At 39.0% G+C, this 17,816-nt stretch overlaps 1 protein-coding gene across 7 annotated transcripts in view; it reads left to right on the plus strand.

Moving 5' to 3' along the window:
• The window catches only part of RALGAPB (Ral GTPase activating protein non-catalytic subunit beta), an 89,658-nt gene extending 80,892 nt beyond the window's left edge, over positions 1–8,766 (plus strand). For all 7 annotated transcript variants that reach the window (XM_043983319.1, XM_043983321.1, XM_043983320.1 and 4 more), the window contains 5 exons: positions 2,263–2,399; positions 2,985–3,093; positions 5,448–5,526; positions 6,862–7,010; positions 7,640–8,766. In XM_043983319.1, coding sequence (XP_043839254.1) covers positions 2,263–2,399; positions 2,985–3,093; positions 5,448–5,526; positions 6,862–7,010; positions 7,640–7,833 — 668 coding nt within the window. In that variant the 3' untranslated portion in view covers positions 7,834–8,766. The remainder of the gene's footprint in view (positions 1–2,262; positions 2,400–2,984; positions 3,094–5,447; positions 5,527–6,861; positions 7,011–7,639) is intronic.
• Positions 8,767–17,816: the final 9,050 nt, after the last annotated feature.

The following is a 17,816-nucleotide window of genomic DNA, read 5'->3' on the forward strand; positions in this document are numbered from 1 at the left end:
TAATTGGGGGCAGCTAGGTGGCGCAGTGGATAGACAACCGGACCTGGAGTCAGGAGTACCTGAGTTCAAATCTGGCCTCAGACACTTAACACTTACTAGCTGTGTGACCCTGGGCAAAGTCACTTAACCCCAATTGCCTCACTAAAAAAACAAAAAACCAAAACAAAACAAAAAAAATACTTTAATTTTTTTACTTCATTTCCTCATGTATAACAGAGTTCCTGGAACTTAGGTAGGTGGTTAATAAATGCTTGTGGATTGATAGTAAGCTTCTATGTACCAAGCACTGTGCTAAGTGCTGGGAAGATAAAGAAAAGCAAAAGACAGGCCCTTCCCTCAGAGAGCTCACAATCTAATGGGGAAGACAACATGTAAACAATTACATATAAATAAGCTGTGTGCAAGATGGATTGGAAATAGGCAAGTGAAAGAAGGGTAACTGGGAAAGGCCTCTTATAGAGGGTGGGGTTTCAGGTGGGACTTAGAGGAAGGAAGCCAGGAGGCACAGATGAGAAAGGAAAGCATTCAAGGCATGGGAGAACCAGTAAAAATGCCCAGCATTGGGAGGGGACTCGAGGTATAAGAGAGGTGGAGTCCAGCTTAGGAAGGGCTTTGAATGCCAGAGGACTTTATATTTGATCCCAGAGGTGATAGAGGGAACCACTGGACATGGTCAGAACTGCACTTTTAGAAGATCATTTTGTAGGATAGACCCAAGTGGGGAGTAACATAAGACAGGCAGACCAACCAGCTGGCTATTGCAGTGGTCCAGCATGAGGTGATGAGGACCAAGGGGGTGGTAGTGTCAGAGGAGAGGACACATTTGAGAAGTGTTACAAAGGTCAGATCAACACAGACCTTGGCAATAGATTAGATACGGGGAGCAGGAGTGGGGATTGCGGGGATGGGAATGAAGGTTTGAGGATGACTCCTAGATTTTCCAGCCTGGGTGAATAGGAGAAAGTTAGGGAGAAAAGTGGCAGGGGAGTTGGGCAGGAGGGATAATTAGTTCAGTTTTGGATATGTTGAACTTAAGATGTCTACAGGACACACAATTCACAATTTCCAGTAGGGACCTAGAGATGAGAAACTGGCTATCAAGAGGGAAGTTAGGGCTGGGTCAGTAGATTGGAGAATCATCAACATAGGTAATTGATTCCATGGCAGCTGATGAGATCATCAGGTGAAAGAGTATAGAGGGAAAAGAGAAGAGGTAAAAAAGAACAGTGGATCTGGAGTCAGAAGCCTTGGGTTCAAGATCTGCCTCTCGGGGCAGCTAGGTGGTAGAGTGCATAAAGCACTGGCCTTGGATTCAGGAGGACCTGAGTTCAAATCTGGCCTCATACACTTGACACTTACTAGCTGTGGGACCCTGAGCAAGTCACTTAACCCTCATCCCTCTGCCCGCCCCCCCCCCCCCAAAATCTACCTCTGCCACTTAACGAGACAGGATACCTTTGGGCAAGTCATCTAACCTCTGTGCCTTAGTTTTCTCACCTTAAAATGGGGGTATCTGCCTGGGCCTACTTCACAGGGGTTATTATAGGAATCAAACGAGAAGATGTATAAAAGATTTTATAAAACCTAAACCTTTATGCCATCATCATAATTATAAGATTCTGTCTTATGGTTACTTGATTATTTCATATGTTAGTCTCATTGTCCCATTAGATTGTTCATTGAGGGCAAAAATGAGAGGAGTTAGACTAAATGACTATAAGATTCCTTCTACCTGTTAAAGTTCTGGGTCACACACTTTTGTATTCCTTTCCTAGCACAGTTATCTGGCGTGCTGAAACTACTCATTAAATGTGAATTGGACTGAATTAATATTCATATATTATGGAATAATTTTTGCCTAGTATTTCTAAATATAGCTAATATTTTATAACCGTCATTTAAACAGTAAAGTAAGTCTTTGAAACAAGATTTTGTTTTTTCAATTCAACAGACATTTATTAGGCACCTACTAATAATGTGCAAGATACTGTACTAGGCACTGAGCATAAAAAGACTTAAAAACCAAATAATCCTGGCTTTTGAGAAGCTTGCATTTTGTTGCAGTTCTGACCTTCCTTTGTCTCTTCTCCAGCCAGACCCATTTAAAATATTTTCCAAAAATAATGAATGGACGGGTATTTTTAAAACATTCTCTTTGGAGGTTGAGTTAATACAGTCATTGACATAATTAATCTTTAACTCTTTTGGCTCAAGAAATTAGAAAATTTATCATTTTTTTTTTGTTATTGTTATACTCCACAGCTGATTCAGTGGAAAGCAACATCTCCGACCAAGAAAGTGATTCAAATATGGATCTTCTGCCTGGAATACTAAAACAGCCATCACTTACACTTGAACTTTTCCCTAATCATACAGACAATCTTAATTCCTCACAGAAGGTAAGGCAATGTATTAATATGTTTTCAAGCACTTTTAGAGTTTATAGATTTATAACTAATAATGGTGAATTTATAACTAATGTCTTGGCACTGTCCTTTTTATAAATTCCTCCTGCTTCCCTCTCTTTAGTCGACAACATATGTTTTCATGGTTTATAACATTAAACAGTGCCTGACACATATGAGATAATCAGATATTTGCTTATCAATAGATTCAGCCATTTCCTCCTTTCTTGATTGGGAACCTGGGATTGGCCAAGATTCTTCTCAAACTTTCCCATGTTTCTTTCTTTGGTCAGTGCTTTATGTTAAATCTCACTAATAATATTTATGTGTTATTTCATTTTAGAGTTATCTTTATTTATGTCATCTTTCCCAATCAGACTATACTCCATGACAGTAGGGACCGTATCTTGCCTAAACTTTGAATTTACCCTTAAGCATCTGGCACAGTGTTCTTCTGCACACAGAAGGATTAATAAATATTGACTTGAATCTGTCCTATTAACAAAGGGGTCACTGTGTAATTATGCTTTACCAATCAAACTCCTTTGTCATTCATTTTCTTTTCTTTCCCACTTATAGTTAAGTCCTACTTCCCGCCTAAAGAAGTTGCCTCAGGGCCGAACGGTTCCACCAATGGGACCAGAGACCAAGGTCTCTGTTGTCTGGGTTGAACGTTATGATGATATAGGTAAGAGTATCAGATTTTCTTTTTAAGTTTAAATGTAACAACATAACACCAGTAACAATGACTTAGGAAATTTTTCTATAACATTTTTTTAAAAGCTTCTGTTAAAACCCTACCTCATGATGACATATCCTTGCAGAGCACAAGGTGGGGCAGACCCTGCCAACCTACAGAGGCTCAGAGCAAAATGGGCCAGTCTTCCAAAAGCTAGTGTTGAGAGCCTTGAAGCAATACACAGAACTGTCTACTAAAATTGTAAAGGGGGCTGTGGCGGAGGGAGGATACAGATGGATCCTTGAAGTAAGAAGTTTTAAAGGCATATGCCATAAAAATGTCAAAAGATGGGAAATCATGTTTTAGAGCAGTTGTGGGAAAGGGAAGGACAATAATAAATTGTTAGTGGATCTTGTAAAATGGTCTGACATTTCTGGAAAGTGATTTAGAATTAGGCTGAGAAAGTGATTTAAATTGTCCATATACACCTTTCCACTTAGTGATGGCACTTTTAAGACATGTGTTACAGGGAAATCAAAGATAGAAAGATTTCATAGTCATCAAAATATTTATAGAAACACCTCATGTAGCTATAAAGAACTGTAAAATTTGCCAGTTGAGCAGGGGGTGACTAAACAAATTATGCTTTATAATTAGTGCCAGCTAGGTAGTGTAGAGGCCAAAGCACTGGTCTTAGAGTCAGAAGACCTGAGTTCAACTCCTCTCTCGGACACTTGACAGCATCATTTGACTGTGCCTTAGTTTCCTCATCTATAAAATGAGGATAATAGTAGCACCTGCTGCACAGAGTTGTGGTGAAGGTCAAATGATGAACTCATATCAAACACTTGACTAACCTTAGAGTACTTTATGTAATGTTAGCTATTATTACATGACTGTAATAGGATATTATGCTGCTATAAGAATATGAAGAATATGAATATGAAGAATTCAAAGAAGTTTGGGAAGACTTTTTATTTGAACTGATACCAAGTGAAGTAAGCAGAACCAGGAAAACAATATGTACTATATACTACAACAGTGTAAAATGAAAGGGGAAAAAATAAAAACTGAATACTCCATAATTAATAATGATCAAGCTTGCCCCTCAATAGGAGATGAGAAAATGCCCTTTTTTTCCTTCTTTGTAGAGGTGAAAGTTTATAGGGTATCTAATGTTATTTATTCTGACATGTTCGGTTAATGTGTTGGTAAGTTTGACTGAACTTTTTTTTTCTCTTTTTTTCTTCATTATAAGGGATGACCCTCTGGATAGGAGAGGGTTATATTTGGAAATTAAGGTGATATAGGAACAAAATGTTTTAAGGTTCATCTCCACAATTGATGCTTCAGCTAAAACTGCTGCTCTACAAATCATTCCCCAGTTCTTCAAAACCCCATAATGAGAAAGACAGGAAAGCTTTTTTCCACCTTTACCCCCTGCAACCTAACTGATGCCCTTTGTTTTTACATCACCTTCCTTTCCAAATATATCCCTTCTGCTCCCTCCCCTACCCAGCGAGCCTTCCCTTGAAATAAAGATTAAAAAAGAACCAAACAGTTCAACAAAACCAAGCAACATCCACCACATCTGGCAGTATATGGAGGACTGACTACACACTTTGTTCCCCTGCCCTCCAGCTTCTTCAGGGAAGGGAGGCAGGTTCACTTTCTCAGCTCTTCTCTGGGGCCAAGCTTGGTAATTATAATTGCACAGTGTTTGGTTTCATTGTGTTCTTTCCATTTGCATTGTCCTCAGTGTGTATATTGTTTTCTTGTTTCTACCTACTTCACTTTGTATCAGTTTTACATAAGCCTTCCCTGGGACTTTATCAATCTATCTCCTTATATTGGTTGGGAAGTGAGTCTTGACTGGCTTTAACAAGTAGTCATGGTAGAATTTAAAGGTTTGTGTTTTTTTCTTTTTCCTTTTTCATGTGTGGCTGTAGATAATTTTTACAGTTATATAAACTACATAAGAATATAACAAATGCATGTCGGGTCAGACCATTGGTTCTGTTGAGCTCAGTGCTCTTTTTCAAACAGTGGCACCTAGGAGATGTTTATGGAAGAGTTCAGAATATGCTCTTTGAGGTCCCCAAAGGTTAGATTTATCCCATCAATATCCCTGTCTCACATAACCCATTTGGACTCATGAATTCTGACTCTAAGCCTGTCTTGACCTTGCTTGGAAGCATCATAAGAGGTTTTATTATTTGGTTTGATTTGAGGGTTTTTTGCTGGTACACATTCTGTTATTGTCTGTTGTTAAGAGAACTAAGTAAAATATGCTGATTTTTATTCACTTTCAAGTAAGCAGAGATGTAGCAAAATCTTAATTGTGATCAAATGATTTCTTCTAGAAAACTTTCCCCTTTCTGACCTGATGTCAGAGATCAGCACTGGTGTAGAAACGACTGTAAACAGTAGCACTTCCCTGAGGTAAGTCATGCTCATACAAGAGCCATTCCTTTCTTGTGCCTCTGATTCCCTTTAGGTCTCAAATGCTCAAGTGCTGCAGTGCTTTGCAGGGAAAAGTGTTAATTTTGGTGCCAAAAAGGCAAAGTCGGGATTTCACATGGGTAAAAGGGCATTGGGGGGGTGGGGGGCGGTGCTAGGGGTTTACTTTTAAAGTATGCTTTGTCCAAATCTCTTCACCTCCTACTACTATGATTCACCTTCTTGAGAAAAGGAAATGTCTTGAAACTCCAAATTGGTAACATTACCACATATAATAAGTGTGGTCCTGAAAATGTTCATGTAAATTAAATGTCAGTCAGATTGCTTGAAACTTAGAGAACTTTAGGGGCAGCTAGGTGACGCAGTTGATAGAGCACCAGCCCTGGAGTCAGGAGGACCTGAGTTCAGGTCTGGCCTCAGACACTTAACATTTACTAGCTGTGTGACCCTGGGCAAGTCACTAAGTCACTTAACCCCAATTGCCTCACCAAAAAAAAAAAAAGAAAGAAAGAAAGAAACTTAGAGAACTTTAAAGAACCCTTAAAAATGAAGAGCCCTTAAAAAAAAAAATGAAGAGCCCTTCTGCCCCACAAATAACTTCCCCTCATTTATCTTTGTAGTTCACTTTTTTTTCCAGGTTTTCTTCAAGTAAGGTTCATTTCATTGAGATGTCATTTTTCTCATGATAATTTGAGACATATTTGGCCCCTTTGACAATAAAAACTCTTTCATGGGATTTCTCTATCTAGAGACCCTGTCCAAGAAATATTGTGAAATTTGTCTTTAGCACTTTCCATTCCTTTCTCAAGATACCTCATTACTTCAGGGTAAGGGGTGCCTTCACTGCCAGGTTCTTTCCTTTGTGTTTCCCCAATATAGAGTGCCATACTTTTCCTTTAAGTTAAAACTGAAGTTGCTCATTGAAACATAATTATCCATTTGCTCCATTTCCTGATGGGCCAGATTTTTTTTTTTTTTGCCTTGCAGTGTTAATGAAAGAACCTTTAAATAAACCTTTTATTTCATGTAAATTCCCACCTCCAGTTTCTTTTTACCAAGGTCTTTCTAAAGATAATACCTCAGTTCTTTTTGTCCAGCTGGAAAAAATGGGAAAAGAGCCAAAAGCATACTATCATGGCAGCACGTCATGGAAGGTTGTTTCCAATAGGCATGGCCTTCTAATACCCTCCCAATCACTCCCTGTAGGCAGTTATTGTGATTATGGAAAGATATCAACTCCTTCCTTTAAGTTCTCTGGTTACACACCTATGTTTTATCTAGTTTAAGAAGTCTGTTTTCCCTTTTTCCCTCTTTAAGATCAACTACTGCTGAAAAAGAAGTTCCTGTCATTTTCATCCACCCTCTAAAAACTGGATTGTTCAGAATAAAAATTCAAGGAGCTACTGGAAAATTTAACATGGTCATCCCACTGGTGGATGGGATGATTGTCAGCAGGAGAGCACTCGGTAAGGCTTTTAAATACTAAGGATTAGAAATTATGAGCCATTTTACCATAGGCCCATAGCATTTTAAAGCTCTGATGGACCTTAAAAATACCAACCAAAATTCTTTCTATCCTCCCCAAAATTCACCCATATCTTAAAAGAAAAAACTAAGACCAGTGAGGGCAAGGGCCTTGTTCCACAAGTTAGTTAATGACAAAGCCAGGACTTGGTCTTCTGCCTTCTGACCCCACCAAGTCACAGTTCTTTTCACTGCCTTTTTATAGACTGTAAAGGAGAAACTTGTGATCATGCTGAGCTGACAGCTATAATTATTTTTTACCACTGTGAATAGAAAAGTGTAAAGTGAGAGAGGGGTTTAAGCTTTGATTTTTCCTATGAGTGAAAGAAAGGTAAAATATAACTCTTAAGAGTAGCTGTACCCCTGGATTTGATAGGGAAAATTAGATCTTTTGATTTCATTTCATCCCTTTTAGTTCTGTTCAGTGAGCTTTATCTCAGAAATGGCCATGTTGGTCCTCAGGAGGACTGAAAATTTCACAGACAGAAGAAGAAAAATGTTTTAGCTAATTCTGTTAGTACACACAGATGATAGACTTTTAACATTTGTTTAAAAATTCTTTGTTTTTAAGGTTTCTTGGTGAGGCAGACTGTAATAAACATTTGTAGAAGAAAGAGGCTAGAAAGTGACTCCTACAATCCTCCACATGTGCGACGAAAACAGAAAATTGCAGATATTGTTAATAAATACAGAAATAAGCAGCTGGAGCCAGAATTTTATACTTCACTTTTCCAGGAGGTTGGGCTCAAGAACTGCAATTCTTAAACCAAGGTCCTCCAAAGACAATTGTTAGATCAGAAATTGGTGGCTACCAGAGGGAACAAATGGAAATATGTTACTACTATTTACTGGAGTAAAAAAAATACCACCACCACCACCAAAAAAAAAAGCAGCTTATCTTTCAATCACCGAAACAGAAGAGACACCATTCTAAGTACAACTTAAGAAGATTTTCTGCTTTCTGGTGAGAGGAGGTCTCCCAAACACAATCATAAACCCCTCAGCGGGGTGGTATAGATTTTATCCAATACAACTTTCTTTTTTAAAGTAGCAGTTTTACTTAAATAGGACATTTCAGGAGAAACTGTAAACAGCTCTGATAAACGTGTTCATCAAGAAAAGGAGACTAGCATAAAGTGGTTTATATACTAGCAGTCGGAGATAGTCTTACACAGCTCACTTTTCCTGGAGGTTCAGTTCCTTTCTTAGAATCTCCAGGGACTCGTTCCCCAAATCTGGAGTTGCTTGTTCTGGGGAGAAAATCAAGAAGAATTCTAGCCTCTTATTCTACCATCAGCTTTGCAAAAAGAACCACCCACAAATATCTCTTGTGCAGATATTTTTAAAGGTCTGACTTTCGTATATTTATCTTCATGTATCAGAAAGAGAACACGTATGTCAACGTCACCATCATCCTACTCATTTATACAGATCATCTGTCTAAAAACAACCTTTCGTTACCACAGAAGGGAACCTGTCAAGAGCAAATCCAGAGTGAACTTTCTACATTCCTGGCAGTGTAGAAAAACACCAAGTAAAAAATTCCATAAAATCAATGAAGCCATCAGTCAACCTGTGTCTAGTTCAACATAGCAGAATGAAAGGTGTTTGTAAAACAGTGGGAAAGGAGAGTTGAAATGTTCCAAAATGACTTGTTGGTTTCAATAAATTTCAGCTCTCAACTACTGTTGAAAAAGATTTGGCTTCATGTATGCTCTGTCTTTATATCAGGACCCAATAGAAAAATGTATACTATGAAGATATAATTAGGAATTTTGAAAGTAAAAACTTAACTTCACTGATTCAGTTGTATTGCAAAAAGTAATTATTACCCAGGAACATACTCAGCATTAGTAACTGCATCATTGAGTTCCTACAGAAATTGTTTCCATTTGTCATTCATTCTGTGTTCTGGGTTTTGCTCATCTGAAAACATGCTATGCATTAAAATTTTACCCTATTGTGATTTTAGACGTTCAATTCCACCTGACTTCTACTGTTCTTCCCATGATGAAGGGTTTTAGGTAGATCCCAAAGTATCCTTATGGTGACTCCTAGAGCAGTGTAAGATAGTATTTTCCTTTTCTTCCCTTTATTATTTATTGAGGATTTTTTTATCTTCAGATATTTAAATGACCAATTCAAATTAAGAGAAAATTGATAACACTTCTTTCCATTGAATTTGTTCACTTTTACACAAAGCATAGTTGGTGGATACAGTGTTTTGTTTGATTTTATGTCTAGTTTAGTTTTTACCTCCCACCTTCCCCTGCTCAGGCCCAGATCATCTTATTCAGTAAGGTATACAATTTTCCATCAGTAGGCAGAGATGTGAATTTGACAGCTTTGTTTCTAAGTTTGCCCTATAATCCTTTTTTTTTTTTTAAACTCTTCCTTTACATCCAGGTCATTTCTCTCTACATACCCAGTTTCCCCTTACACCCACTAGTATAATATAATTCTACTGATTGTGTATTTCCTTTCAAACCAAGATAGAATTAGACATTTCCAAATTGCTAAATGTAATGGGGAAAACATAATGTTTGTTTCACCGCAAAAATTAAGTGGCTGTGTGAAATCTTGATAGGACATCAGGATTTACACATTGCAAGCAAAAACTGGTCTTGTTTTTTAGTTTAATCAGTCAAGAAGACTATAGTACTGACTTAGAACTTTTGAAATCCCCAAATTTTAAGGTGATTGACCAATGTCATGCTTATCCAATATTCTTCAAATAAAACTTAAGTTTTGCAAAAAGTGTTGACGTCAGGAAAATCTATATTCATGAAAAAGAAAATGATCCTGACTCCACTTCTTTTTTGCTAGCATTTCTGCATAATTTCCCCCTCTCTAAAGAATAAGCCATGGAGAATGCCATGTTTGTGGAACAGGGGTATTATATGTATGCTTTTAGTGGAAAGAAAACAGTGGGGTCTCAGTGACCTCACCGAAAAGCTAAAAGCCCCAAATCTGTATCATAAGCAAAAACTGAAATGACGTCTGCCTTAGTCCCTAGAGGGATGTAAGTTATGTTGGCTCACACTGCATGACCTAGAGGTCAGATCAAAGGAACTGCTGCAGCCACAGGGGAACTTTTGGATCAGAATCACTGGACTTCGGCACAGTGTCGGTTTGAGTGCATGATCACTATGCTCACTCACTGTCTTTACTATATACAAATCACTCTGGTTAATATGGCCTATGAGAAGTATATTTAGTCCACTGATTAAATGGCATGGCCAGTGCATGCGTTCAGTTGTCACATAAGAAGTCTTTACTACTCCACATAATTGAATTTTTCTGCATATGCTCAATAACCACTTTTGGACATCACAAGCTACTTTAGTTTACTTCATCTATAATATATTTGTCTTAAAAATAGATTTAGTCACCATAAGTGACTTTGCTACAGGTAACTAATAGACTGTTTGGCTTACACTGGAGGATGAGTGTGTTACATGAACATAGGGTAGAGTTACAGAATTTCAGTTCTAAGGGCAAACTCTGTAACATGTGCTCATGTACATACGCACATTTATGAAGGTAAATTACTGTTAAGATGTCTTGTCTTCTGGAATAAACTACCAAGTTTTTTCCGTTGTTGTCAGCAGCTCTGAAAATTAATGGGGATGACTGGTCAGTTTTCCCATGCTTTAACACCTCTCTTGGCCACTTATCTTCTTGGTCCATTTTATTTGTTCTTCCCTCCCTTTATCGTTCCTACAGCTTTTCCTATGTAGACAATATAATTATGTAACATTTCTCTTTCTCCTCCCCCTTTAGTATTTTCTGTTCTTAAGTTGTGTCCATCCCTTTCCTCTATCAATCCCCTTTCAAGAAATGCAAAGTAGTTAATGATGGTAAATAATATATATTGGCTCTGGTTGGCCAGGATATGAGGCCTTCACAATGTTACCTCTTCTGTACTTGTTGAGAAGTACTTGCTGATTTTCAAGTACCCAAATGCATCAGTATAACTTAATATTATTGGAAGGTTAAATTTTACTCAGAATGGTGAGTACAACTGACCTGGATGGCAGATTATATAATTTTGTGATATCAAGAGAATTTGACATTACTTACCTATTTGGCAATGAAATTTTTCTACTTAAAAAACAATTTCAAGTCCCATTTAAGCACTGGATTATATCTTCCTAAAAGTATTGTTTTGTGCATTTAAACCATCTCAGATGCTTTCTGTATTTAGAGAGCTGCTGCAAAGACAAACCTTGGGAAATACCACTTGTAGAACATTGAATCAGTTTCTCAGCAGATAGGTACATCTGCTTCACATATAATAGTCACTTTCTCAACTTGTGTCCCTGAACTAATTTTCTTTATTAAATGGTAAGAAAAAGGGTGTCGTTTGAAATTTCACATTTCAAGACTTTATCTAGAAGTGAATGGAGGGCATCTCTCAGGCTCTGTAGTTGTGGCTGGCAGTGAGCAGCAGCCATTATTTGCTTGAAATCACAATACAATTTGTATGAACTTCTGTATGTTGCCAAGACATGATTTTTTTGTTGTTATTGTATTTTCTGTAAATATTTCTGGCACTAAGTTGTAAAGTAAAGATGTGTAAATATGAAGATGTGAACTCTGTTCCCTCCTATCTAGTATTTTATCTCTTTGTTAGAGAAGGCACAGAAGCTTGTTTGTATTTATGCTGATTCTTTGTCCAGAAGAAACACATGGAATACTGAATGTAACACATTTAGTCAATTAAATTTTAAGGAGATTCTTATCTAATGCCCTGTGTGCTTTTGGTTAGAGTCTCATTCCTTCCAACTGAACTCTTTCCATCCTTGCTTGGTCCCACTGTGGACAGGAGCTTTTTTAAATCAACTTTTGTTCACTTGGAGCAGCAGGATTTGTGGGCCATGCACTATAGAGCTGGGATTCCACACTCCCATTTTATACTCTCTGAAGAAGACTGTTAGGGAATTCTAAAAATAATTCACTTTTAATTCATCTTTTTAAAAAAACCATGAAGTCTATAGCATTTTAAGGACTCGTGTCACATAAGTTATCAATAAGTGTCCTGTCCCAGAAAGGTGAAAACCACTGGCTTAGCAGGACTGGGTCAGATTACATTTGAATTCTAGAAGAGGAAAATGCCCATTAGACTGGTTTTAGTTCGGGGGTGGAGGGGAGGGAGAGACAATGGAGGACAGTTTTGAGCCACTGAAGTGATATTCTTAAAGTGCAGGGCTGACCATGTCACACGCAACCACCACACACTTGGTCAATTCCAGTGGCTCCCTATTGGCTCCATGATCAAAATGCTGTTTGGCATTCAAAGCCCTTCATAATCTAGCCCTCCCCTACGTTTCCCATCTTCTTATACCATACTTCCCTTCCACATACTCTTTAATCCAGTGACACTGGTCTCCTGGCTGTTCCACAAACAAGACATTGCATCTCTTGATTCCAGGTTTTCTCTCTGGCTGTCCCCCATGCCTGGAATGCTTTCCCTTCTCCACTCCACCTACTGAACCTCCCTGGCTTCCTTTCAGTTCCAACTAAACTCCCACCTTCTACAGGAAGTGGAAGCCTTCCCTAAACCCTCTTAATTCTAGTGCCTTCCCTCTGTTACTCCTCTTTATCCTGTATATAGTTTGTATATATTTGTTCGTTGTCTCCCCCATTAGATTGTAGCCTCCTTGATGGTATGGACTATTTTTTGGTCTCTTTGTAGCCCCAGCACTAACATAGAGTATGCACTTAATAAATGTTTTGATTGGGAAGCTTCAATTTAAACCCATATGCTCAATTCTCAAGTCTATGGGGCAACTGAGGACCCAGAAGTGTTTCAAGCATTTACTGAATTCCTATCCACTGCATCCACCTGCCCCTTTCCCTTAAATTATCCACTTCAATAGCATTCTTTACACTTTGTACCCCTCTGGTTCCAGTCTCTTGGCTGCAATGACGTGGAGTGAATTCATTTCATGTGTATTTTCTGAAATCTTACCCTTGAATCCTTTCTTTAGTCCAACCAAAGCAGTTGCTCACTACACTTACATAATTTTCTCCAAAACAAAGTTTGTTTTTTTGTTTGTTTTTTGTTTTGTTTTTTTTGCAGGGCAATTGGGGTTAAGTGACTTACCCAGGGTCACACAGCTAGTAAGTGTTAAGTGTCTGAGGTCGGATTTGAACTCAGGTCCTCCTGAATCCAGGGCTGGTGCTCTATCCACTGCACCACCTAGCTGCCCCTAAAACAAAGTTTTAAAGAAAGCATTTATGGTTAAGAAAATATCTTCTTTGGTACATCTGTCTTTTAGAAACACACAAACATGGATTCCATTATTTTAATGAATTCTAGCAAATACCAGAAGCTGAGACACATTAGAAACATCTGTACTTGTGGCAAACTGTATAGAAAACTTTCTTTACTGAACAATTTTTACTAATAATATTTCTTCCAAGCTTCAGCAGTATTTTTAGGTATCTTCCAACAGTATTTATTGACAAAGAAATACATTTGAGTTTGTTATTTATATTGTTTTCCATGTATTATTTCAACCATTTTTGCCATGACAGGAGGAAGAATTTCCCCATTTTTATGTGGCCTTTTGTCTTTCACTATTAAGTAAAAAGATGGATAGAGTGCTGGGCCTAGATTCAGGAAGACTTGACTTCAAATCTGGCCTCAGATACTTACTACCTGTGTGACTCTAGGCAAACCACTTCAAGGATCTTATGAAAACGTCATGGACAGTATGGTCACAAAGTCAGACATGACTGAACAACAAATTAAGTAAGAAACCACAAAAGAGGATTCTAAACATTTATCATTGAGTTAACCAAAAATTTTTAAGGTACTGGATTGAGTAGGATGTGCCTTGAAACATTGCTAAAAAAAATTATAGAGCTTTGTCTTTGTGTTCAAAATGCTTAGTTTCAGGGACAGCTAAGTCACACAATGGATAAAGCACTGGTCTTGGTTTCAGGAGGACCTGAGTTCAAATCTGGCCTCATACCCTCAACACTTACTAGCTGTGTGACCCTGGACAAGTCACTTAATTCTCATTGCCCTGCCTCCCCCCCAAAAAAATTTTAAAGAAACTTCAAAACTTACAAAAAAACTCTTAAAATTTTATTTCAAAATTGTTTTCACATGTAAGTGGGGGAAAATTTTATGTGTGTATATATATATATATATAAAGGGTAAAGGGTTGAGTAAAAAAAGTATATATTAAATTTGACATGAAAATTTCAAAGCTGTCTTGTTTATGTTCCCTTCTGACCATTTTCATGTACTTTTTTTTTAATGTTCCAGTAACATTTTTTTAGATGGGGGAGTGGAATCCTATTGCTATTTCTCTCTCTTTCCAACTTCCCCCCATCACAATAGGGACCAAAAAAACAAACCCCAAAACCCAGAAAAACAAAAACTTTATAACTAATATGCATGGTCAAGCAAACCAAATACCACATTGACGGTGTCTGAAAATGTATGTCCCATCTACACCTTGAGTATATCACCTCTCTGGCAGGTGGGTCGCCAGCCTCTGCAATCTTCATTAGTCACTGTGTTGATCAGTTCTTTACTCTTTCAAGGCTGTTTTTCCTATATAAATTTTAGTTCTCCTGGTTTCACTCACTTTTCCTCTTCATCATTTCATAAAAGCCTTCCGAGGTTTCTCTGAAACTGTCCCTTTGTTTCTTCTGGCACAATAGTATTCCATTATATTCATATACCATCATTTCTTCAGCTATTGCCCAAGTGATGTATCACCTTTTTAGTTTCTAGTTCTTCGCTATTACAAAAAGAGCTTTTATAAATATTTTTGTACATGTGAGTAAAAGCAAATAGTTGTTAGGTTGTGTGTGTGTATTTTAGCTACAGTGAAGAAAAAGGGAGATCCATGGAGGGATAGGCCTGACAATTGGGACAGATGGGGCAATAATATCTGACAACAGAAGCAGGAGATGTTTTGCCCAGCAAAATGACATAATAAAAGTGGCTAATAGGAAGTTGAAAATCAGGATAAATAAGGGGCTAGTAAGGGAGCACTTACTGATGAATCCAAATCCCCTGGCCCAGATTGAATACTGAAAGGGCTGACAGATGTGATTGCAAAGCCTTCTGTCCTTGAGCTTTAAAAGACCATGGGAAGTTAGGGAAATGCCATAGTACTGAAGAAAGACAAATGTCCTGATTGTCCCCCTGCCCTCCCCCCAAAAAAGTGAAGAGAACACTCTGCAAACTATAGTCTAGTAATTTTAACTTCAATTTTGGGAAGAGACTACAACAGAACATTAAAGAGATGGCTAATGAATATCCAGAAAAGGAAACTCATTCTAGAGGTCCTGCATGGCTTCATCAAGAGTAGGCCATAGGGGCAGCTAGGTGGTGCAGTGGATAAAGCACCAGTCCTGGATTCAGGAGGACCTGAGTTCAAATCTGGCCTCAGACACTTAACACTTACTAGCTGTGTGACCCTGGGCAAGTCACTTAACCCCAATTGCCTCACCAAAAAAAAAAAAAAAAGAGTAGGTCATGCCACAGCTGTGAAGAGGTGCAGTCTCAGACTCATATAGACAACACATATATATGCCTGCTAACATGTGAAAGCAGCTGGTGTAGATGCTAGGACTGAGGCAGGGGCAGGGGCAGGGGCAGAATCCCTTCTCCCCAATCATGGAAAGTCCTAAAAAGGAAGTAAGTTTCTCAGCATTGTCACACCCTCAGCAGGTAGAAAGAAAAAATGGCAGGAGGCAAAGTCATTCCTTTTGAGACCTGCTGAGGGGGCGTGGTAGCCCATCCACTCTGATGTAGCCACCCCATCATGAGGTGGGGAAGGAGGCTCGCAGGCTTACACTTGTCCTTTAGTAAAGGGTTGAAATCCTTTTTTTTTTTTGTTCCTCACAGGGCCAGAACACATGATCAAAAGGACTTGCCTCTATTATTATAAGTTAGTTTTAGGGAGTGAGGAAAGGCTTCATGGAGAAGGGAGTTCTTAAGCTCAGTCCCAAAGAAAACTGGGGATAGATACTAAAGAGTGGAGATGAAGAAGGAGTGAATTTCATGCATGGGGCACAGCCAGTGCAAAGGCATTGGAAGAAAGGGGATTGTTAGGCTAGAACTGGAAGGGGCCTCAGAGGCAATCAAGCTCCCCCCCTCTCATTTTAGAAATGAGGAAACCGAGGCCTAGGAGGTTAAATGATTTTCCAAGGTCATACAGGTGTTAAGCATCAGAAGTGAGGTTTGAAACCAGTTCCTCTTTCCTCAAAGCTCTTTGCTCTGAGATATCATATATGATATCATATATGGCTGGGTGGCGCCATAGTACACAGAGCGCTAGGCCTGCAAGTGGGGACGACTCATCTTCCTGAGTTCAAATCTGGCCTCAGATACTAGCTGTATGCCCCTGGGCAAGTCACTTCCCCCAGTTTGCCCCAGTTTCCTCACCTATAAATTAGCTGGAGAAGGAAATGGCAAACCACTCCAGTATTTTTGCCAAGAAAACCCCAAAAGGGTTCATGGAGAGTCAGATGTGACTGAAACAACTCAACAATCATGTATGAAAAACAGTAAAAAGGCTAATCTGGCTGAATTGTAGAGTGAATGTAGGGGAATGAGTGTAATAACAGATTAGGAAAAGTAGGTTGGGGGCAGGTTGTGTAGGGCTTTAAATGTCATCAAGAAGAGTTTATATTTCATTCTAGAGGTAATAGAAAGCCACTAGAGGAGGCTGGGTTGTTTTTTTTGTGGGGAGAGCAGTTGGGCTTTTTTTAGGGGGTGGGAGTTATATGGTCAATCCTCAGTATTAGCAGAAAATAATTGGAGAAGCTGATTGATGCAGCCCTATGCATGTTAAGGTGAATGGCTGGTTGGAGGGGGGCAGGGGGTACACAATAGATGTTTGACAATCAAATCAATCACTAAACATTTATTAAGCACCTCCTGTGCTAAGTGCTGAGATACAAAAAGAGACAAAAGACAGTTCCTGCTTTAATGGAGCTTACGATTCTAATAGAGGAGACAACACCCAAGCAAATATATACCTAGCAAGATATATACAGGATAACTAGGAGATAATTAACACAGGGAAGTCACTGGAATTAAGAGGGGCTGGGGAAGCTTCCTGTGGAAGGTGGGATTTTTGCTGGGATTTAAAGGAAGCCAGAGAAGGCAGTAACGGGAAGGGAGGAGGGAGAACTTTCCAGGCATGGGGGAAGGCCACATATGGAATGTCTTGTTTGTGGAACAGTCAGAAGGCCAGTGTCACTGGATTGAAGGGGACATGTTAGGGAGTAAAGTGTAAGAAGACTGGAAAGGTAGGAGGAGGCTGGATTGTGAAGGGCTCTGAATGTGAAACAGAGCATTTTGTACTTGATCCTGGAGGCAATAGGAAGCCACTGGAGTTTACTCTGTGTTTGTGTGTGTGTGTGTGTGTGTGTGTGTGAGAGAGAGAGAGAGAGAGAGAGAGAGAGAGAGAGAGAGAGAGAGAGAGAGAGAGAGAGAGAGAGAGATCGTCTGACCTGTTGTGTTTTAGGAAAAAAAACTTTAGTAGAGAGGGGAGAAGCATGAGGTAGGCAGACCCACCAGCAGATGATTGCAGTAGTCCAGGTGTGAGGGCCTAGACCAGGGTGGTGACAATGTCAGAGGAGAGAAGGGATGTATTCCAGAGATGCTGCAAAGGTGAAATTGACAGGCATTGGCAACAGCTTGGATATGGAGGGTGAAAGATAGGGAGGCTTCTAGGCAACCTAAGGGACTAAGGAGATGCTGTTGACCT

This window comes from Dromiciops gliroides, chromosome 2 (assembly GCF_019393635.1).
Source record: "Dromiciops gliroides isolate mDroGli1 chromosome 2, mDroGli1.pri, whole genome shotgun sequence".
NCBI classification, from domain to species: Eukaryota; Metazoa; Chordata; class Mammalia; order Microbiotheria; family Microbiotheriidae; genus Dromiciops; species Dromiciops gliroides.